This window comes from Gymnogyps californianus, chromosome 1 (genome assembly GCF_018139145.2).
Source record: "Gymnogyps californianus isolate 813 chromosome 1, ASM1813914v2, whole genome shotgun sequence".
In the NCBI taxonomy this organism is placed as follows: Eukaryota; Metazoa; Chordata; class Aves; order Accipitriformes; family Cathartidae; genus Gymnogyps; species Gymnogyps californianus.
In genome coordinates this window covers 452,026-475,488 of record NC_059471.1, presented here as the reverse complement: position 1 = coordinate 475,488, position 23,463 = coordinate 452,026, and the positions used below count along the sequence as shown (strand labels likewise).

General features: G+C 48.5%; 1 protein-coding gene and 3 pseudogenes across 2 annotated transcripts; 1 reads left to right on the top strand and 3 right to left on the bottom strand.

Moving 5' to 3' along the window:
- Positions 1–3,067: 3,067 nt before the first annotated feature.
- LOC127025609 (olfactory receptor 51Q1-like) lies at positions 3,068–4,136 on the bottom strand (annotated as a pseudogene).
- A 4,607-nt stretch (positions 4,137–8,743) lies between these two features.
- Positions 8,744–9,560, bottom strand: LOC127025556 (olfactory receptor 51Q1-like; annotated as a pseudogene).
- Positions 9,561–11,524: 1,964 nt separating this feature from the next.
- LOC127024860 (folate receptor gamma-like) lies at positions 11,525–15,176 on the bottom strand. 2 transcript variants are annotated; one of them, XM_050909592.1, is made up of 5 exons: positions 15,046–15,176; positions 13,895–14,078; positions 13,034–13,222; positions 12,539–12,674; positions 11,525–12,265 (listed from the first exon to the last, which is right to left on the bottom strand). In XM_050909592.1, the coding sequence occupies exons 2-5, from the start codon at positions 14,030–14,032 to the stop codon at positions 11,904–11,906; spliced, it is 825 nt and encodes a 274-aa protein (XP_050765549.1). In that variant the 5' UTR covers positions 14,033–14,078; positions 15,046–15,176; the 3' UTR covers positions 11,525–11,903. The 2 variants fall into 2 exon arrangements, with proteins under 2 accessions (XP_050765549.1, XP_050765540.1); XM_050909583.1 differs by having other exon boundaries at positions 15,051–15,176.
- A 4,421-nt stretch (positions 15,177–19,597) lies between these two features.
- Positions 19,598–23,102, top strand: LOC127025479 (olfactory receptor 51Q1-like; annotated as a pseudogene).
- The last annotated feature ends 361 nt before the right edge of the window (positions 23,103–23,463 follow it).

The following is a 23,463-nucleotide window of genomic DNA, read 5'->3' as shown; positions in this document are numbered from 1 at the left end:
CATTTAGATCATTCTCCCCTTTCTTGTTTCTGAATATGTTATGTGAAATGTGTCAAAAGCATAATGACGATCAAGGCAGATTTAATTTTCTGTTTCTTCCCTGTCAGCAAGGCATGTTACCGCATCTAAAGGAAAAATTAGATTGCTTTGTCACAATTTGTTCCTAAGACATTTATGGTCACTGCTGCTTATTTTCTTGATATGCCCTGTGTGCTCCATCAATATTTGGTTTGTCTGTTTCAGTATTTTTCAGGACATAAATGTTAATCCGACTGATTTCTAATTCCTTATCGCTTCTTTACCCTTTTCCACCTTTCTGAAGTCAGGCCCTAGGGTTACCTTCTTCCAGTCTGGTTTTCATTCTCATTTATCTTCTGTTCATTCTCAAAGATATCTGCCAACAACCTTTGGACTGCTCCTGCCCCCTCTCTGAGAGGAATGTCACCCTGCCCTTACACTGCCCTTGTAATTTAAAGCCATCTGTTTTCTTAACTTTTTAACTTTTTTTTCCCCTGTTTCCCCTAATTTCTTACTTTGCTGCTGATGTTAGACTATTTCAGGGAAAAATAATTTATAATTAAAAAAAAAAAAACGTCATGCACGTTCATATAATTCAGCATTCAGTATGCTTCCCTAACATTTGAATAACAAAGCAATTCTTACATTAATCTATGTGTTTAACTAAATGCAAATTGCTTTTTGCCTTCCCCTTCCGTTCTGTTTTTGCTTTATATGCTCTTGCTATTTCTTTCTGTAAATCATTACTGGTTTGACCAAGCTCAAATGCTCATGTTTTTTTCTCATGCTAGAGATCACTGCAAAGGTGGTGATTTATGCATGATGATTTTTAGTGCCCTTCTTGCTTATTCATTCTATTGGTGGGGTTTGAAAAAAATGCTCTTTTAATTGCATCTTTAATGAACTGCATAGCTTCGTGAAAAATATTCTCCTAGACATTTTCCTCATGAGATATCGCTGTCTCAGTTTTACCAAGTCCACTTTGGTGAAGTCTAGTGCTTTCAACCACAAACCCCAAACAAATGAACAACAAAAGCAAATAAAAACCCCTACAGAATAAAGATCTTTTAAAAGTTGTAGTTCTGTTCAGTGGCACTGCTTCTTTCCTTGAAATAATTACCGTGGGCACCATGGGAAATTTAATATTCCTGTACATGCCTATAGAGCTGTTGTCTGGGCAAAGCCATAAGCCCCGGACAAAAGTCAAATATCACAGGGGAGAGAAATGTATTCTGGGACAGGGCTGAGACCAAACAGGTTCTCTTCATCTTGCTACCAAATTCTCCCTCTCTGCCTGCAGCTGCCCACCTCCGGCTCTCCATCCCCTCCAGCTCCGGCACGCCGCAGTCCTGGCTGCCACCGCGGCTCCGCTCCTGGTGATACTTGCAGGGCACAGCCTGCCCGAGACTGCGCGCATCCTCCCCTCCGTGCATCCTCCCCTCCGTGCTGCCGGCCTCATCCTCGGCTCCAACAATGTCCCCAAAACATTGCTCATCCAACGACCTGGGTCACAGCAGTCTTTTGCAGACCGGCTGCCTTCTCCTTTTCAACCCGTCGGCTTGGGCACAATGTTCCTCAGCCTGTTCATGTTTTCCTAGACAAACTGTGCATGCAGCTTCCACCTGCACTAAACCCCACCATTTCCGGAATGAAAACCAATCAGATCTGGGAGAAATTGCTGAAAATACCCAACCCTTAGAATGTGTTGTCCTGCAAGGTCAGCGATCATCCCGTCCTTTCAGAAAGCTGCACAAACCAAAGCACAACCTCCAACACAGCCGGATTCACTGATCTTTTCCTTCCACACCCCAGAAAATTGCCTGCAGAGCCAGGTTTTTCCAGCTCTGCCCCAGCCCAGGGCACTTGGGCTCTCCCAGGCGGATGGAGAAGCAGGGGCTCATCTGCAGTCGGAGGCGAGAGGGATGTTGCCTGCCGCACTCTACTCCCGCCGCGCAGCGGAGGATGCCCGGGGGGCACTGGCAGCGCTGCCCCCCGGGACACCCACCCACACTGCTCAGACTGCTGTGGACGTGCTCGCTGCCCTTTCGTCTTCCCCTCGCCCTTGGCAAACCTTTCTTTGACATCTCTGCTGCACTGGCATTTCCCTGAATATCTTGACATTTCCAAAGGAGTCAGTGTGCAAAAGCAGCCCCCATTTTCCCGACCCCATCATCCACCTCGTCCCGACACCCACTTGCTGCCTGGCTGCTCTCCTGAGACATGGTCTTACTGCCTCAAATAGGGCTTTTTTTTTTTTTTTTTCCCCTTTTCATCTGAGCTCACTGTCAAAACACTGCCCAACTCGAGCCTGACCGCTGGCTCAGGGATTTTCCAGGCTGGGATTTTCAGAGCCTGTTTGGTGGCTGTGTTCAGGGTGCCCCAGCACGGTGGACCGGGGTGGACCCACACTGACAGCACGAATTGCTCAGACCTGTTTCTACGGTCAGCAGCTCAGGGACCCCACTACAGTGGGTCTCTCTGGAAGCTGCTCCCAACCCTCAGTCTCTCCTATACCCGTCTCCCAGACCCCTGGTCCCTCTGATCCAGACCCCAGACCCCAAACCCCGGACCCCTCACCCTCCCTGCTCCCTGCTTTGGCCAGAAGTTCACTGGTGGATTGCACACACCCGCAAACATACACATTCCTTTAATAATTCCTTAATAATTCCCAATAATCCTGCTGTCAGCCCTTCCGCTAAACATCCTGTGATAAATCCTGTATAGTTCCACAATTCTCTTGTTCAATCCTCAAATTCTCCCACAGGCACCCCACAAAAATCCTGTACCCTTTTAGGCAATAATCCAGGAATTTGCGTAGTGTCCTGGAGAGAGTGTCTTCTGATGAATTGCTCTAGTTTCCGAACAGGGACAATGGCTGAACCATTCACCTCTGACAGTCTTAGGAGCAGTAGATGTAGAGGAACGAGCCTAGCTGGTTTTCCCCACCTTGTCACTGCCCCTCTGATCTCTGCCTGGCCTTTGTGGTCACTTGAGCAGACGTTGTCAGCTATCCTTGCATGTGGACTCCGTCAGCAGAGCCCCTAATGAATCACAGGGTATCGTTAACATAGGAAGCATTTTCACCCAGAGGATGCACAGTGGGAAGATGTGTGCGTTTAAGATGTTGACTTGGCCCATGGCACACGGGCACATCGTACCAGGTCTCACGTGTCCCTGCCTCATACAGGGATACCCGGGCAAGAGGACCATGAGAATGCCCCTGCAGATAATGTTTAGTTTTCATGCTGTAGACGATGGGGTTCAGCATGGGGGGAACCAGCAGGGAGATGTTGGCCATGAAGACATGAATGAGAGGGCAAGCATGCTGGCCATACCGGTGAACCATGGACAAGCCAGCTGTGGGGATGTACAGGATCAGGACTGCCAGGATATGGGACAGGCAGTTGTTCAAAGCTTGAGATGTTTCCCTCTGGGATGTGATGCTCAGAATGGCCCTAGCAATCAGTATATATGACATGAAGATGAGGATGAGGACTAACGTCAGAAAGAGACTGGCTAAAGCAAAGCCATACCAGTTATTGAATGTGATGTCTGCACACACCAGCTTGATCAGGTCCTGATGCAGACAGTAGGCATGGGAGGGCACATGGGACTGGCAGAAGGGCAATCCTTTTAATACCACAAATGGGGTGACAGTTGGTAAGGCACATCTGCACAGGGCAGCCAGCCCAATCCTGCCTATCCTGGCACTGGTGAGGATGGAGGAGTATTTCCGTGGGTAGCAGATGGCCACATAGCGATCAAAGGCCATGGCCCGAAGCACCAAGGACTCCAAGAATGAGGATGGATGAGTTAAAAAAGATTGAGCAAAACAAATATCAAGACTAACCTGCCTGGCATCAAACCAGAACACACTCATCACAGTTGGCATTGTAGACAAACCCAAAGTGGTGGTGTCCAGCATGGATGGGAATTGGTACATGGGCTCATGGAGGCTCAGATCAGTCCTGGTAACAAACAGGATTGTGATGTTCCCCAGAAGTGACACAACACAAATGAAGGTGAAAAGAAGAGAGCCAGATGCTGACAGTTTCCAGCCCTCAGATGCCCGTGAGGATGAATGTGACTGGTGTGGAGGCAGACTTCTTGAGAGACATGATGTACCAGAGATGGCCTGCAGTGAAAAAGAAATATCAAAGAAATCAAAGTAGCAAGTCTAAGAGGACATAGCAAACACATGTAAATGTGACAGATGTGAAGCCACAGCTGAAAGAACACAGATGTCAAATAGGGACATGGACCAGACACCACAGACTTCAGGTCCTGGAGGGCCCAGCAGATGGATGTTCAGTTATCTTAGGGTAAGGTCATACACAGAAGACATCTATAAAGCACCTCATTTTGGGGTTCTCCTTCTCTGCATCACGTGAGCTGCAGTATTGTAACGTAGTTTTCAGAGAGAGTATGCTGCTTATAAAAATAGTTCTGTGCATACTAAATATGGGAGATTTGAAAAATGTACCTGTGTCATATCTCTATTTTACAAAAACCTTAGTTCAATGATTGGCACCAAAGAGCTCTTGCAGTTTTCTTGCTCTAAGCATTTGAACAAAGACTATGATCTTGGCAGTAGGTCTACAGTTGGGTGAGAAAAGTTCCCTTTTACACATTGGTCCAGTGGCACGGAGCAGCCCTTGGAGTCCCTGGGGAGCACCGGCAGCACCCACAGAGCTTCCTACCAGCACAGCTGACCCTTCCTTCATCCCCCCTGCTTTGGCCAGCACTTGCTGCAGAGCCAGGCAGAGCAACAGGCATCTCTGTGCTGACTGCCCAGGGTGCTGGATAAGGTCCTCTGGCAGAGGGCTCACAGGAGAGTTATTTTCCCCCTGTGCCTTGCATGTGGGCTGTGAGAAGAGGGCTCCTTTGGTCAGAGGCCAGCCCTGCCTGCAATCTCTCTGACCAGAAGCCCTACAGACAAATGTCCACACATAAAGCTGGTGGCATTCCCGGTCTCCAAGCTGCCCTTGCAGTGGGAAGGGTACTGCCAGCCACCCGGCATGCAAGTGCTTACCTGTGAGTCGATGCTCAGGACTGGAAGCCTCTGCTGTGCTGGGGCTCCTCATTTACAGCTCTGTGGGGTCTTGCTGTGCACTGGGCTCCTCCAAGCCTTGTTCTGCCTCTACTCCCCAGCTCAAGCATCTGGCTTCTCTATGAGACATGCAGAAAGCTTTGCGTGCCCCGAAGCATGGCTTTCTTCTATGAATAGAAGTTGGACTAGATGATCATTGTAGGTCCCTTCCAACTGAAATATTCTACTCTATTCTATATTAGGAGGACAAAAAAAGATGTTATGAACTTGTAGCAGACCGTCATAGCTAGAGCTACAGCAGTATCTTGTCAACTCTACTGGTTACCTTCTCTGTTGGCTGGAGAGCAAAAGGAGTCAAACATCCCCCGCTGCCTGATGTCCCCTCTCTGTTTTTCACCTCTTGCAGTTAGCTTCTGAGACCCAGGAACCACATCCAACGCAGAGCCCTCCTTCCAAGTGACCTTGGCTTGTATGTAACCACAGGGGGGACCTCTCAGGCTACAGCAATCAGTTACATACATGCATCCAAAACTCCATAAAAATGAGAAGAAACAAACCTGCAGCTGGCTTGGAAGCATCCTGTGACACAGCAAGAGTAGACGGGAAAGTGGGGTGATGCTGCTGTGCTCTCAGACTGAGGGGAGTCTGGGCTCCTCGTGCCCTGGACCAAGGCACTGGATAGTGCAGGAGATTTACCTTACCCTGTATAAGAAATCATGGTCCAGAAGAGGTGTGTGGAAAAGAGGAGATCCCCAGCCTGAAGATGCAGCAGCAGCAACAGCAGCAAAGGGTCATGACTGGAGCATGAAGTTTGACAGATTGAGCCTCGAATTGCAGAGCTAATTTTTAGCTGTTTCATGAGCACACTTCCAGGGTCCCCATCTGAATAGCAGGGTGACTTCCCTGTAAGTGGAGGCATTTTGGTCAGGACTGGAAATCTGTCTCCAAGATCAGGTCCCCCTCCAAGAAAACGAGGGGGCACATTGCAAGCTTGAGTTGCCAACACCCCGCAGCCTTGGCTGTAGTCACGCAGAGCAGGCGGGTACCTGAACCCCCTGCAGATGTACAGTCTCCACCTCTCTGACAATATGAACACCATCGCCGATGACAGGAATTAGTACAAGCAACTGAAGCGGGGAGAAGCTCCTCCAGGAGTTTGCTCACACAGCCTGTCTATGGTGAGGAGAGTGCCAAAAGACAGAGCAGCAGGATCCAGCACGAAGGTCTGGTAGGAAGAGCTCCTGCTTCCAGCCTGATGCTTTCACCTTGCAGTCCAGATCTTCCCGAAGATCTGCCGGGCGAGCAGGGTTTGGAAAGAGAGGAGGGAGTCACCGCCTGCCTCCCTCACCGGTCTGCCAGCACACGGCTGCTTATAACCACCTCGCGAAAGCCCCGTGGGCAGCCCAGCGTTCCTGTGCCAGCCCTGGGGAATGGGCCAGCCAGGTCATAAACAGCAGGCAAACCTGCAGCCGCCTGCCCGGCCCCTCTTGAGACTCTGCTGCCAACAGCCTGCAGATCGCTGGGTCCACAGAGAGGGGACACAGACCAGGCAACAGCTCACGGGGCTGCATGGGACATAGGGAGGGCTCCTGCACGTACTTTCAAGACAGCAGAGCCAGGTCTCCAAGTGATGCCCTGGCTGGGTGCAAGCCCAGCCAGGAGCTTGCATCACACTCGTTCGTAGCTTCGTACTGAGCCGAGGGACACGCCGCTACCGCCCTGTGAACACCGCAGTTCAGCAGCCACGGGCCAGCGTGCTCCTGCCACCTCCCCACGTACCTGTGGTCTGTGCAACTCATTCTTGGATGGCCCACACTGGTGAGCTGGCAGAGGAGAGGGCACGAAAATGGACTTTTTTTATTTTTTAAATGGCAATGACTTATGAAGAGCCCAAATAGGTTTTATTGACACACCTGTCAGTGCTGGAAAAATCAGAGATGTTGTTAAAAATGTGTTAAATATCTCGCTCCAAGGGACTGCGGTTTGAGTGGGGTGTTGGACCACAGGCCCCCAGACCTCCCTTCCCAACCTACATGATTCTTTGACTTTGTGATCCTGGTGCCCTGCTCCTGCAAGGAAGGAGGGTCCCTGCTGGAGGGGCTGGCAGGGAGCTGCTGGTGAGGGATCTACAGGCTCTGCCATAGAGTCCCTGGACGACTGTGGAGTAGGAGGGAGATGTAAGTCCTAGTCTTCTCTGCAGTGTGATTAAGGAGACCCACACCACAGCTGAACCCCTTCCTGACCCCAGTGAGCCCCAGCCCACACGGTACCATGGCCCAGGATGTTTTCAGAGGGTTTTGGAGTTGTCAGCCCAGCATGCCCACGGTATCCAGGACCGATCCAAATTCATGCATGATGGCAAAGGAAACATCACCCAGATCTTCCCCTAATTCATGTTGGTCCTTGAGGATACAGAAAGAAAACAGACATTACTCATTACATGGAGGGGCACCTTGTAAGGTGTGCGTCCCACCTGAAGGGCACCCACCAAGCACACAGCCTGGGACAGAGCCAGGGGAAAGCTGGTGGCTGTGAAACTAAAGAAACAACCAAACTATTCCATGCACATGGATGCTGTCAGTCACAGCAAACCCTGACGAGACCAGTGCAGGGACAGCACAATGCCTTGACCCCTGTGTGCTCCAAGAGCTGTTGAACAAATGCAAGTGCATTGGTCAAGGGGAGAGAAGCAATTAATAGCTCCAGCTACGTGGATGACTCGCATAAGGAGAGTATGTGCACAGGCCCCAGAACAGGGCTACAAAGGTCAAATCAATTAGCTGGTGATCTGCAGCACAGATTACAGCAGCTCTTAGCTGAAGCAGAGCCTCAGCTCTCCTGCAACATAGCTCCTAACAGGCAGTCCTCGCTGACACTCACAGCTGCCCTAGCAGAGACATTTGGGTAGCTCCTCAGCCCAGTTCACTCCAGTGGGGTAGTAAACAGCAGAAGAGGGTGGACAAAGACAGCGAGGGCCAGTCTGGTGTTTCAAGATAGCACGAGCAATGTAAGGCCGGTGCTTCCCCATTGCAGGCTCAGCAGTCAGTATTTGCTGTGTAAAGGAGCATATCTAGACTTGCAGATGGAGGTGGTGACTGTGCCAATAGTTAAGGAGCTAAACCTTTGTAAGCTGGGTGTTTTTGCTATTCGTAAAATTATCTTCAGTTCTCTCCATTTCTGGACTTCAAGAGATTTCCTTTGAAAACAGTATCATTGACATAATGAGTGAACAGTGACATTTAGCATGCTAAGATTAATGCACGAATGATGGCAGAGTCATAAAGTCTATCACAGGAAACAATCAAGTACAGAGAATAGCACAGGTGAAACATTTGACCTTTTAGCTCAACCCAGGACTGAGCAGATGAACTTAGACCGTGATAGAGATGGATGGCTGATCTCATCAGCCTCTTCTCTTCAAGGATGCCTTTTTCTAGAATAGCTTCATAAAGCAAAACCTTTCTATAGTACGTGATGAATGATCCCAGCTCAAGTAATAACATTGAGTTGTTGACTCTGCTCACCAGACACAACAAATCACTATAGCCCATCGGATACCACATGATAACTGAAAAAGTCCCCAACCAAAATATCCCCAATGCAAGGAAATGCTAGAGCAATGACACAGATGAGCTGCCTCTAGCCTGCAGTCATCCTATCCCCGCAACTCCTCCCTCAGTCAGATGTTGCTGCCTCTGTCTCAGGCAGAGCTGCCTCCAAGAGGCAGATCCTGTGGGTCTGTTTAGTTTTTATGCTGTAGATGATGGGGTTCAGCATGGGGGGGATCAGCAGGTAGACGTTGTCCATGATGACGTGAATGAGAGGCAAAGCATGCTTGCCATACCAGTGAACCATGGACAAGACAACCAGGGTCAGGACTGCCAGGATATGGGACAGGCAGCTTTTTCAAAGCCTTGAGATGCTCCCTCTGGGATGTGATGCTCAGAACGGCCCTAGCAATATATGGCATGAAAATGAGGATGAGGTCAAAAGTCAGAAAGAGAACAGCTACAGCAAAGCCATACCAGTTATTGAATGCAATGTCTATACACACCAGCTTGATCAGTTCCTGATGCAGACAGTAATGGTAACCTTCATTCCAGAAGTGGAGGAATGCTTGATGAGACACCTGGACCAGCCCAGGACACCAGCCTGATCCTGCCTCTCCTGGCACTGGTGAGCATGGAGGAATATCTCAGCAGGTAGTAGATGGCCACATAGTCAAAGGTCATGGCTGGAAGCACAGAGGACTCCATGAAGGAGAAGGAATGAATTAAAAAAGATGGAGCAAACCAAGCATCAAGACTAACCTGCCTAGCATCAAACCACAACACACTCATTACATATTAGAGACAAACCCAAACTGGTGATGACAGCACAGACAGGAATTGATACAGGGGCTTACGGAGGCTTAAGTCAGTCCTGGTGACAAACAGGGTTGTGCAGTTCCCCACAGGTGACAGAAGATAAGCAGAAGAAAATGGGATAGAGATGAAGCTGCAACCATCTTCCATCCCAGCAATGCCAGTCAGGATTAACACCGAGGGTTTGCAAGCCACTGCTGTTCCATAATATCATACTGTAACATGGATGCCCTGTAGTGCATCACTACAGGGTGTTTTAAATGAAGATCCCCTCTCTCTACCTCACAGAAAGAATTTGAGGGTGTAGCCTAGCCTGGGAAGCAAGAACAATTATGCTGCTGTTGGCAGTCTTAGCAACATGATCCTCTTCCAGCAAGAATCAAGGGACAGAAGGAAAGAGGAACTAATTGTATCTGCAGACCAGTTTGCCCAGATCTCATGCAGTAGCTTGCAATAGGCAAAATTATCCTACCATTGCCAAGCATGGCAACAGTACCAACAGGACCAGTGACACGTCCAGGGAGCAGGCGTCTACAACTAGAAGTTTCTCATAAAGAAGAGATGCTGGCTGCAGTATCACTTGCAGCTAATCCCAAAGCAACTGTCAAAGGATAAAACTACGACTGGTTAGAAACGGTGAGGTCAGACCTCCCTGCAGGGACAGGCCTGCAGGCAGGGTGTTCACACTGGTGTGGGATAGGACTTCACACCAGCCCTGAAGGGGATCCCAATATGCTTCTAAAAGACAAGTACCTGAGCATTAGACACAGTGGCAGTGCTGACCAGAACCTGCCTAGACAACAAGTCCATGGACAGTGGGAGCTGCCTGAAAGGGATTTTCCTTGAACTCAAGCAGCCTTGCTTTTAGAGTGGTTTTATTTTTGACCTTTATGGAGATTGCTGTCACAGGAATCAGCTCCAGGTGCTTCCTCTTCCCCCTCCGCAGCCGGGTCAGGGCAGGGCAAACCCATACCCCACACATGGGCTAGAAGACATTTTTGACTTTAAGCCAGGGTCACTCCTAGGATAGCTTCAGCTTTTGCAGACAACACATTGAAGTTAGAGAGGGAAAGAAAAAAGTGCTTTGTGTTTCATATAAAGGCAAGGAATAAGTAGCCAGCTACAATAGAGGCTGTATCATTAGGAGCATTTTAGAAATCCAATAAACCAGAAAAACTTCTGGGAATAGCTGCTTTGATCTAAAGACTCCTTGAAGTATTTGAAGTACTATAAAGCTCTGCAGACTGGACAGCTGTGGACTTTGCCTAACCTGAACAGCCCTGTGCATTTCCCCATTGCCATTCCTTTCAAAAGTTTTGCTAGAGGCTTGTTTTCACTTCTAAGGAAGGAAAAAAAAAAAAAAAAGCACAGCAGTGAGCCTTTGCACAGCTACTTATGACGTCTGCAATTCCCATGTGGGAGGCTGCGAACCATTGCCCCCAGGGGAAGAGAAAGTTTTGAAGCAACACAGATATACAGCCAAAACCAGGTCATAGGCAGGAGGAGGAGAGCTGTACCAGTCAACCTGAACTGCACAGCTGTGGCGAAGGAGAGGGAGCTTTCCACATACGATCGCTGGATAGCTGCAGGACAAGGACAGTTCTGCTAAGCAGCTCCTCAGAGGCACTTGCTGGGCTGGAAGAGTAGGTGCTACTTGCACCAGGCTGCAGCAGCAATTTGCATTTATCTCCAGCAATCCATGCACAGAAGGTCAGACTGCTCCTGCACCCAGCTTTGAGAGGCCTGGCTCAGAAGGAAGAGGAAGAAGCACGGAAGAGTGGCTGTGATGAGGGAGGAGACATTACAGGGGCGTCTCATGGCTAGCTGTGGTCTGCTGCAGGAGTCCCAGTGCAGACATGCAGGCAACCCTGCACCTCCTCCAGCAGCGTGGAGCAGAGCACAGCAGCTGAGGAGCCATCAGGACCCAGGGGATCTACATCTACCCAGGAGGCTAGATCTTTCCTACCCCCCAGACTCCTACACGTACAGATCCCCACACCCCCACCACCACCCAGTCCAGACCAGCAGCCTTGTTCAACCCCCAGAGCACTTCTACCTCCTCGATAAGTACTTAACTTCAGTACAGCAAGGCTGATTCAGAGGAATATTTTATTATCATCCCCACCCTTCAGGGAGTCAGAGCAGTCTGAAAGACCGGACACCCAAGCTCAGCCAAGGGCCTTCAACAAGCACTGCCAACCCAGCACACAGCCATGAGGTGGGAATAGATGCAAAGGAGCTCCTACATCAGAGCAAAGACACACGGTATTGCCCTTCGTAGGATAGCAAGGAAATAACTGTCTTTGTCAGCAGCTGAAAGTAGAGGCAAGTATCAATGTCCAACAACATAACTTATGCAAAGCATTTACTGGGGTGTGTGACCAGTTTGAAGAGACAGACCTAAGTTACCTATGCCAGCTCCTCTTGTAGGGCAGCTGGAGGAGTCCAAGCCATGTCCCTTCAGGGAGCAGTCACAGGGACCCCCATCCATGGGATCCACAGCCCCCAGCTGCCTCAGGGAGCACCACAAGGGCCAGAGGCAGCAGGACCAGGACAGGCCATGGCAGAGCACACACGGCTTTGTCGGTCTCAGGAGTCACATCCTCCATCCAAGCAGGGGAAGATCTCTTTTTCCAAGCATAGTACTTCGCCACAACCACATTGGGGTTTCCCTGGGCAGGGTCAAACCACATCTGGATGCAGCGTCCGCTGCCCCGGTGCTCTGTGGTGTATTTGTAGGAGTTGGACCAGATTTTCTCACACAGGTCTTTTGGTCGGGGGAAGACGTGGCTGAAGGGTCTGCACATGGAGCCCCAAGGACAGCGGTTTGTTCCTGAAGATGGACAGCACCACAAAAGAAAACAACAACATGAGCTAGCATACTTCACTCCTGTCCTTTCCCCTGGGAGGAGCGGGCCACCTGCCCACAGCCCATCACTGCATCTTAGCTGGTGGATGGTGGCTTGGCCACCTTCTAGTCAGCAACCCCACAGACAGGGCAGAGCAATTAGGGGTCTTGGCCCCAGCCACCGGGCAGGCAGCCGTGACACTGCCAGGGGCTTGCCTGCAGGGGTGAGGGGAGGCTTGCTCCACACAGCCCACCAACCTGTTGCCCAGTTCCAGCCCTTGTGCCAGTTCTCTTTGCACGTGACGTAGTCCTTGCAATCCTCCCACCACTCCTCGCAGTCCTCTTTGCAGAGTGGCACATGAAGAATCCTCTCCCGACGCCAGCTGCTGTCAGCCTGCAAGGGAACAGGACCGTGCACACTGGTGATGGCCCTTGGAAGCTAAGGGGCAGGATCTGCCACAGCCCAGAGTCCCCCTCGACCCCTTCCATTGGGCTCCAGAGCTGATCTCAGAAGAGTTTCAGCCCCAGCAGAGACATGCCTTACAACAAGCAGTTTTTCCATCTGCCTGACTGCCTAAGCAGAGGCTAGCAAAGTCCTGTGAATCTTGCCACCAAGTAGGAAAGTTTGCAGTGTCCCTGGAAAAGCACACTCCCATACGTGCCAGGGGTATACCATATGGTGGAATCAGCATATAACGTATCATGTGTCCAGCACAAGCCCTGTTGTCTTAATCACAGCAGATCTGATCCTACCTGGTCAATCCAGGGCCCCAAGTTGGGTGAGCACTCATACAAGCATGTGTCCTGGATGAAGTGGCGCTTGCACTTGGGTGGCATCAGCCCACAATGGTTCCAGTTGAAGTTGTACAGGTTGGATTGGTCCTTGTGGGCTTCTGAACTGGTGTTGGCTGTGCAGCAGGCATTGTCCTTCCAGGGAGCACACTGCAACAGAGCAAGAGACATGCTGGTCAGGGAGGGCAGGCAGAAGCTTGAGGGAGTCAGGATGCTGCAGGTGCCAGCTCACTGCATAGCCTACAGCAAGAACCCTTCAGCAGCAAGAACCTCTCCTCCAGCAAACCCTCGGGCACTTTGGACTGAAGAGTTCAGGGCTGCAGCAAGATGGAGTTGGAAGAAGAGCAGGAGGAGAACTCTGAAGGTCAGATCCTCACCAGGAATTAGTGCCAGCCTGAGGAATAGGAACAAACTCCCTTTTCTTGCACCCTGGCTTGCTCTTTGCCCCATCCCCACCAAGGACCTAGGGGCAGAGCTCTTCAATTAGCAAGAAGAGGCTCTAACACAGAGAGGGAGCAGAAAAGATTGTCTTTCCTTGCTGTCCTTTACCTTTTTCTGATCTGGGGTACCTAAGCTTTGGGAAGGGGAGGCCTCCTCGTGAAAGAGGGGTGACACTGAGCTAACAGAAATCCTCACACCACCGCATCTGCCCTAGCCATTTGCTAGAAGAAAACAGCAGACAAACAGGCCTCATACCCAGCACAGGCTTTCTTCCTCAGGCGAGTGGTTGCTAAGCCCAAAGCACAAACCAGCCCATATCATCTGGGGAGGGAGGTACAGGGGACCCCAACAATCCCACCTAACCCATTAGCAGAGTCATACCTGGTCATGCAGCATCCCCTCTGGGCCAGGCTTGGTTTTGTGGTGTTTGGCATCCATACAGATGTTCAGCAACGGGTCCTTCGCAGGCATCACCGCGCAGGCAGCCAACAGCACAAGCAGCGCCTGCCCCACTCCCATCCCCACAGCCAGCCCAGTCAGATCAGGGAGCCAGGAGGTGACAGAGCTGTACAGAAAAGAGAGAGCACGGAAAGGGTTTTGCCACAAGCAGCAGTAAACAAGGTGCCATGGGGGCCAGGCACTCCTGAGGACACACCAGCAGACCATCAGCAGCTCACAGCACCAAGGACACAAGTGCAGCTCCCCCGAGCAAGGCTGCAAGGTCAACGACACGTTATCCTCTGGACAATGCCGCATCAGAGACAAACAGCCCTTCTAGTGCTTGGGCTATTCAACAGTTAACCTCAAACATCCCTGATCAGAAAGGGGATGCTGTGTGAGACCCATTCAAATTGGGGTCCTTTTGCATTAAGCCACCCCACAGTTCCAGTGCAGACCTTTCAGCTCCCAAACCTTCTGCAATGAGACATTGCTAGTTAAGGGATCTCTTTAGCTAGTGGTTCAGAGGGGGTCATTAAATGCACTAGCACACTGACATCTTGTGTGGGCCATGAGCTGCAGGAGGCCCACCTTGTTTTCAGGAGTATGTTAGGAGAGGAAGGCATTTTCTTTCGTTTATCTGCATCTGGGCTTTTGGATGCCCACACCTGAGGTCTCCAAAGGAGACCTGACTTGAGCCATAAAAGACACCTCACATAACCGTGCTTCAGCATCCTCTGTCCACCTAGAGACTGATAGGACTTTTGTAGTCATTTACAAAAAAAAAAAAAAACCAACCCAAAAAAACAAGAAAAAAGCCCCCAAACCAACCAACCACACCACAGTACTCACTCACATTCCTTGTCAACACAGCATAAGGGTCTAAAACAATCACCTTCTAAGAAGCACTTTGCAAAACACAGGAGCAAGACAAACCATTTACAGCATTAAAATAGCATAAAACAACCCAGAAGACAGCAATTACAGAGCTAAGGAAGCAGACACATAAATCCAAGGACTAGGAAGTAGCTAACTTGCATCATAACTATATATAAAACCAACAAAAAAACTCTAAAAGAATCCCAGATATCAACCTTACCAGCCCAGGCAGATAGCCTCTAAACCCTCTGTAACACCTTAAAAACACTCAGCACAGCAACTTCCTGGGGTCATCTTTAATAGGAAAGCCTTCTAACACAGGTGCTGGCACTTGCAAGTACCTTCCCAAGATGTTTAACGAGGTTTAACTTCTGCCAGTGTTTGTTACCTTAGAAGCAGTTGTTTTGGTGACAACCAGCTTGTCCAGCCTCTTTCACAAGCAACACCCTCTTGCCTGGGAAACAATCTAGTGTTTTGTTCAAAAGGCAGGTCTCTTATCAGCCTTGGCCATTCATAACAAGCCCTTTTTTCTCTACTTGCCTTATACCAGGCAGTTTTGATTTGCACCATTGCATGAGACAAAAAAGCCAAGGAGGGACAGATCCAGGATTCTGCCGTGCACCAAGAATAAATACAAAAGGACTAATGCTTGTCACAAAAAAATGACATGCAGGAATAAGTGCTGTTGTCTCAGAAGGAAGAATAGTAACTCCCAACACAAAAAATAAATGTTAGCTGATGAGGGGAAACAGTGCACCTTGTTGCAAAACCCTGAGAACAATACTCGAAGCTAAAAGCTAGGGTTTGCTCACAAGACCCCTTGGAAAGCCCTCACCCTCAGCGAAGGGGCAGAGTCTTCCTCCTGGAACAGCACAGGTTTTGCTCTTTTCTTCAATCACATCACTGACGTTTTGGTGATGAACCCACTTGCCCAAGGAGCTCATCTTCCTAAATTTAATGCATGAACACTTCAGGCTCTAGAAGACCCTGCTTTAGTGATTTCCACAGTCTAATGACACACTGCATGAATAATGACCTCTGTATGTTCGTTCTGAACCTGACTTGTGCTGTTTTAATTTCTCATGCTTCTAGCTCTCGTATTGGAAGTGACAATGAGCAGATCTTCCCCCACTCATCTTTGAGCCTTTGCTACCTCTGTCATATCTCCCCTCCGTTGGCTCTTTCCAGCCGAAGTCACAGTCTGCTCACTCATTTCCCATGACAAGTGTTTTGCTCCCCGAAGCATCAGGACTGCAGCAGTATTTCAGATGCACAACACTGTCCTGGCCTTGTTTTCTGGTCCTTGCCGAGGAATTTCTAATATCTAGTTTGTTTTTGGAACTGCTGATCACTGAACTGTGTTGTCGTAACACTATGATAACTGTGACAGCTTGTTCCTGAGAGATAACTGTTAGCCACCAGCCTGTCATTTTCTATCATCTGAAGTGTTCCGTTTTTTCCCCAAGTGCGTCACTGTATGTTTATCTCAACTCCTTGTTTTTTTATCTGTTGTTTTATTGTTCAGTGACTCAGTCTTCTCAGGGTCTTCCGCAGATTTTCGCAGCTGGTCCTCCTGTTCCTGGAGTAATTTAATATCATCAGAAACTTGGTTGCCTTGCTGTTTTCCCCTCCCTTACCAGACAAAATTCACTGAAAAGCAGAAATCCCAGTACAGATTCCTGTAGGGGTTCACTGTAAAGGATAGCCATGCACCTTTATTTTATGGTTCAATTATTCAGTGGTGTGTGGAACTTTACTCTCATTTCATGGCTGCTTATTTAATGACCTTCGGTGGGGACCTTGCTCCGAGCCCTTGGGAAGCCAGGTAGACTCTATCACCTGGATCTGCCCCAGCCAGAATCCTTTCCAGCCCTTGGGGGACTTGCAATATGTTAGGGAGTCTCATCTGCACGTTAGAAGAGCCAGACTGACCCTTTCCCCGTATGGCATACTTATCCATATGCCTATGGATTCAGCCCTTTATTACATTTTCTGCGACCTTTTCCCACACAGATACCCTGTTTATGGCTCTGCAGATCCCTCGATCTCTCCAGAAAGCCTTTTAAGGTGTCCCATGTGAACATGTAGACCTTGTCCTTGCAGGGGGTACTTGCACACGTGACAGCGCAGAAAACGGGGAAACTCTCTCCCTCTCACTGTAGTCCTGCCCATGTCCTCGTACTTCATGGGATGGGTGGGTGGCTGGGTGCACCCGCATTTGCTCCATCCAGCTGATTTGCCTCGTGCAACCTATCTCCAGGGTCTGGGATGGAGTTGCTTTGGATGCTTCTTCCCTGGGGTCAGATTTGGGTGAGCAGCTGCTGAGTAACTGCTTTAGGGTGTGCTGAGTGCCTCTGGGCACCCCAGGGTCTGCATTAGCCGGGAGCTCAATGCACTTGCCTACGCACCATTGCTTAGTGCCACTGGAGATCACAGATCTCATTGGAGATGCCTGGTGGTGTCCCACGTGGCTTCCCACTGCCACTGCTACAAAGGGCCGTGACTGTTGTTATGATCAGAATCTCATTTATGGGCAAAAAGCAAACACGCTTTATGTATAAAGCCAAGAATTAATTGTTAGTGTAATTGAAAACAGGCTAATACAAGAATCCTTGTTAGTCCAGATCCAGTTATTACAGAAAAAGAAGACAGAAATTAATATTTCTGTACAGAAAAAGTAGTGCAGTAGTAGTAATAATAGTAATAACAATAATAATAACAATAATAAAATAAAGATTGTTATACACACACTTACCAATTTCTACTTCTTCCCTGGGGTCATGCTCACCCTTTCACTGCTCCTCTCGGTCCTAAGGTTGGTGACTTCAGTTTGGTGGTGGTGGTGGATGTTGCATCAAGTCATCACAATTTGGACTCCTTCACAGGGAGTATGATATTGATGTTCATGGCCTCTTCTTCCTCACTCTAGGGTCCACTTTGTGTCTTTTTCATGTTTGATAACATGCTTTTACACCTTTCTTTCTCTTCGTTGGTCTGCAAGTCCACGATACATGCAGATTTCCTAAATACGGTGCATTTTATGCATGTTAGATACTTGTTCTTTGCTCTCTTTGTCACCCCCAAACCATTTTTGCCAGCTCCGAGCTTGCATTTCTTTAACTGACCATTTCTGAGTTGTTTATTGCCATGAGGTCTCCAGTACCAGCCTGTGCCCCATCTCTTACCACCTCATGCCTGCACTGCTCTGTGCCACATCCCGTGCCCCCACTTCTCAAGGCCCCTGCCATCCTGCCAGACGCATATTTCTCAGCACTGTGTCACTACGTTGAAGTCATAAATATCTCATTCAGCACAGAATAGCTACTTTTTGCTACTATCTGCATAAAACTGAAACTATGGTTGCACCATACAGTGGTAAGCAAAAAAGCCATAGGCATAGTGAGAATAAAAGTTGCCATTACTGCTAAGTCTGGTAAAATCAAAGCTCCAGGCAGGTCAGGACAAGTTCAAAGAGAGCAAACCTGGCATGCCTCAGTCCTGAGACCTTGCAAACTCAGTACAAAGCCTGTGGCCAGCAGTGGCCGTGCTGTGGTACTAGGCTATGGGATCTGTACTTTGACTCATCTGCAGTACATTTGTGTTAGCACGATGATGTTATCTGGATGTGCACTGAGGAATGGCAGGGGGTTTGTTCCTGTATCTTGGCCCAGTGCTTGCTCATCATACAAATCATGGTTGTATCATACAAACCAACCCTGGAGCAAGCTTCTTTGCTGCGCGGGAATATGTTGTAACACTGAGGTGAGATTAAATTGGGCAAGTGAGATTTTAGTCCCCCAAGACCATCCCTGAACACCAGCAATGAAGTATATAACTCCTCATTTTGTCTCTGCATGTATCTCTGTTCTTACACTGCTCTCAGCTGTGCTGCATTTCATCCGCTCAGAGGCAGCTTTCACCCCCAAAGCCTCGTGTACCGCTGTATCTGAGCCGTGGCAGGTCAGCACTTCCCCAGTGGGCACGCGTGGGTGGCAGACCAAGGCCATTGCTCCTTGCTTTCTGTCCTCTCTGAGAGGGTTGTCTGCGATGGCCCACCGCAACGGTTCTGTTTCCTCCTTGCAGGGCAGCTATCGAATTGCAAATCTCCCCAGGGAAGGTTGCTGGGATCTGAACAGGGAGGGTACATGACTTTGGCCGATTTCTGCAGCCCATTCCCCTCATAGCATCCCAACTCCTTAATGACATGCTTTAACTTTTGGTCAGCCCTGAATTGCTCAGGCAGTTGGACTAGGTGATCGTTGTAGGTCCCTTCCAACGGAAATATTCTGTTCTATTCTATTTGATTCAATTCGATTCAATTTGATTCAATTCTATTCTATTCTATTCCATTCCATTACTGTTTTACTAGTGATAATAGAGGTCCCTGACTACTCACTAGAATACATGTTTATGGACCCATTACTCATTAATTTGTATAGTCACTTAAATTCCCTGATGCTGTCCTCCTTCATAACTGATGCGAAAACAAGTTCCAGAAACTTCTCTGTAAAAGAAGTATTGTTCTCTGTGTCAAACTCTTCTCCTACTAGTTTCAAGTAGTTTTAGTATTGCTGAGTGACTGCTGTGCATTCAGCCCAATATTTCATAGTCTCATACGTCTTCTACTAAGGCCAGACTGGCAGCAGTCTTTCACTGCCACGTCTGCAGGAGAAGTGGCCTTTTGCCAGACAAACTGCCAAGGTAATATCAGTGCAAAGCTACTTTATGCATGATTACGCAATATTGCAATTATTAGACTATGCGAGCATGGAGATACATGACAACTTCTTGGACACCCTTCCACAGGATCAGCAACACGTGTTTATCTCATCTCCACCAACATCAGTGCTGTCCTATGGGTCAGCACCCAGGGTGAGGGGGGCATTCTTGCTGCCGATGGTCCCTCGGGTCTTGGCTGACAGAATCGCTGTTGCCTTGAACAGCTAGTGGAAAAATGGGTAATTTTGATCAAGAAAGGGAAGCGTATGGTCAGAAAGAAGCTGGAGCTAGTGTCCAACCACAGGAGAAATACACCTGCAGTCAGCCAAAGTATTTGAAGAGTTCTCCTGGTATCCACTCTGCTCTGAGCGGGTGCGATAGCTAGCATGCTATTTTCACTTGCTTTTATGGTCTGTTTCTATTTGGAAGTAAATAATTGAGGGAATGGGGAAGAAACCAACCAGCTGAAGTCAGAAGTGCCTGCTGCTGCCACGCCACGTGCCCAGGATCACTGGTAAGCGAGCCAGAGCACGGGACATCCCAGTTACCTGTGCCCCTTCTGAGATGAAGGAACCAGAAACGCGTGAGGTCTGAGCGAACATCAGGTTCGTGCAGCAGAATAAGGACTGTTCCCTGTTGTTGATTCCTGTCCTAACCGCTATTAGCATTCAGTTTGCGTTTTTTCTTTTAAATCCTTCTGAGCGCTAACTGTGGAGCTGCTGAGCAGGCAGCGAAACAAAAGGTTCAGCTCGCAAACCCGGGCCCTGCTTTGCAGTCTCCTGTTGTGCTCTGCAGCATTTCACGGGCACGAGAGACAGAGCTCAGACTTTAACTCGGGTAAGAGACCCAGGGCTGGAGCCTTGTGTTAGTACATTGGTAACAGGCACCAGATAACGCAAAATCACAACTAAAAATGTGCTTCCCGTTTTAACTGAGCTACCAAACCTTTCTGCCTTCAGCAGCTAAAACTTCTCATATCTCCCCTGCTACCTCAAAGCGTGCTCTGTTTTCAGAAACCTGCTTCCCAACCACAATGGCAAATCCTCTCTTAAGTCGGTTTTACCTGCTCAGCATAAATTCAGAACCTGGTGTCTAGTATGAATTATTCACATTTGTATTTCTATGTCTTGTTATGCTTTACTGCTCTTTAAAAGATATTCAGATTAGAAGTCCTGTGCACCTGCCTGGTACTTAGGAAATTCTCCATGGATAAAACGAACATACAGCATGTCTGTCGTGTCTCAGTGTGGATGCACTATATATTTATAAAAGCAAGACAGCTCTCCTGTCAGCTGTTTCTCCAAGAGTCTGTTGTAAAGCACGGGCAATCGGTGTAAAGACTTGGAGGATATTCCCTGGCTGTGTTTTGGCAAGTGAGGGGTATGTGATGTAGTGGCACCTGGAGATGTGGTTCCTCAGCTGAGTTGGGCTCCTTGAAACCAAGGCATCGGAGCGTGTGTTGTGTGGGAAGAGGGAGGAGAGGAGAGCGGAGCCACAGCCAGCATGAAACCTCATCTCCTCTGGCAGCGGGACTGGAAGCAGCCAGGCCAGAGTCTAGACAACTCGGCAGCACTGTCAAATTCATCATGTAAAGAGAGGCTCCTACTTATTTCCGGAGTAAGAAAATGTATCAATGATGCAAGGTCTCTTGACTCCATAAAGCAGAAGCCCTGAAATGCCACGGGTGCACGTGAAATTGGCACAAATGTCTTTGCTCCACCCAGTACACTTGATTAGTCATTATTTATCTGGGGAACAACTGCAGACTTTCCTCCCTTTTCCTTAGATTAATGATGTTTATAATAACAGTAACATCGTATGTTGATATTTATCACAGTAACAGGTAAATGAAGAAGTTATTGGGCTCATAGGTATGCAGTATTTATTCTTGCCATAGCAAAGTGCAATGTTTACATCTTTAATGGTATGTTTCTGTATCATCAAACTCTCATTTAAATAAGAGCTTGTACTGCAGCACTCAGAGAGCCAGAGTGCCCAACATAAATCTGTTTGCTTAGATTTGGCAGATTTATGATAGTGGATCATTTCTAGTTCGTGCTTTTTTCTTTCGGCTCACTGATTACAGGATTACCTTGCCTTTTTGTGCTTTAGCTCATCACGTCGTGTTGCAGCAGAACCAATTTCTCTCATTCCTCTCATGCTGTTCACCCCAACAGGCATCTGGGCGGTGGAGGTTTCGCACGTCTGGCTCTCCATCCCTTTCACTTGCATTTACATTGCATCACTTGTGGGGAACTGCACAATCCTCTTTGTCATTGGGACTGATCCGAGCCCCCACGAGCTTGTGTACTGTTACCTGTCCATGATGGCCATCACTGATTTGGGTTTGTCTCTCTCTACAACGCCAACTGTGATGAGTGTTTTCTGGGTCAACTACAAGGAAATCAGTTTCAGAGTCTGTTTGCTGAGCACTTTACTTTGTTCGTTCCTTCTCCTTCATGCAGTCCTCAGTGCTTCTGGCCATGGCCTTTGATCGCTATGTGGCCATCTGCTGCCCACTGAGATACTCCTCCATCCTCACCAGTGCCAGGATAGGCAGGATCGGGCTGGCTGCTCTGTGCAGATGCCACTTAGGGGGGGCTGCCATCGCCTGCTGTCTGATCAAGCAGATGTGCAGACATCCCGTTCAGTAACTGGTATGACTTTGCTGTAGCCATTCCCTTTCTGACGTTCGACTTCATCCTCATCTTTGTGTCATATATACTGATTGCTAGGGCCATTCTGAGCATCACATCCCAGAGGGAACACCTCAAGCTTTGAACAACTGCCTGTCCCGTATCCTGGCAGTCCTGATCCTGTACATCCCCATGGCTGGCTTGTCCATGGTTCACCAGTATGGCCAGCATGCTTGCCCTCTCTTTCATGTCTTCATGGCCAAAGTCTACCTGCTGGGCCTCCCCATGCTGAACCCCATCATCTACAGCATAAAAACTAAACAGATCCACAGGGGTGTGTCCTCAGGGTCCTCATGCCAAGGAGGAGCTTCTCCAGTGGGACATGAGAGATGTCCCTGGCAGAGATCACTGCTCTGGGAAACACTCACTCATCATAATGATCCAGACGTCAGTTCCTCATTTGGAAAGTGCATTTGCTTTGCATCATGTGGAGCATCTACTCAATGAAGGTATTAAGAGTTATTTTTTATATCCATACATTAAAACCAACTCATCACAAATCCCAGCATGCGGAGTGGGTCACAGCTGCCACTCGTCTGTCCCCCTGCCCCTGATGAAGGGCAGCCAGGAGTTTTCTCAGGCCCACAGATTTTAGCTGACTTTTACGGCATTTTATAGCCCACAGTTTCTTGTAGTTATCCCTGTCCTCGGACTCCTTCGTATGTTTTTCACCCTGAGTACCTGAATAATGCTCTGTTCCATCTAACGGCTGCACAATCAGTCACAAGCCAATTTCAGTGACAGTACAATAGTCATGGATGATTATTTGATATTTGTCTTGCTGTTTTACGGCAGATGAAGTTTCATCTGTTCCAGATGATTTTGATAAGAGGAGCAACATGAAAATGGAAATTTAAATAATCTTAACCCCCTCTGTTTTCCAGCTGATTCTGTTCATGAAATCCGTAATTTGCAATATAGCCTCTTGTTTGCCTGGTATTGTACAGTGATACATACAGCTCCTGCAGCCTCTCATGATGATCCATGCTGTTTATTGTTCTTTTTCTCCCCTCATTTCTTTCTCTTGTCCTGTCCTTAGATTTGAAGATCTTAGTAGCAGGGGTTGTCTTTTCATTCTACACCTCTAATACTATATTAAAGTATCTGATCTGTGCTTCAACGTATAGCAAAGGTACAGATACTAAATACTACTGCTACCAATTGCTTCTCTTCCTAGGCTACACGACTGAGATGTTAAATAACAACAAAAATGATAAA

Coding starts and splice junctions, on each gene's coding strand:
- LOC127024860 (XM_050909592.1), bottom strand. CDS start 14,032: ATGGGAGTGGGGCAGGCGCTGCTTGTGCTGTTGGCTGCCTGCGCGGTG. Junction 13,223..13,894: donor AGGGGATGCTGCATGACCAG/GTATGACTCTGC, acceptor GCTCTGTTGCAG/TGTGCTCCCTGGAAGGACAA. Junction 12,675..13,033: donor TGGGGCCCTGGATTGACCAG/GTAGGATCAGAT, acceptor GTTCCCTTGCAG/GCTGACAGCAGCTGGCGTCG.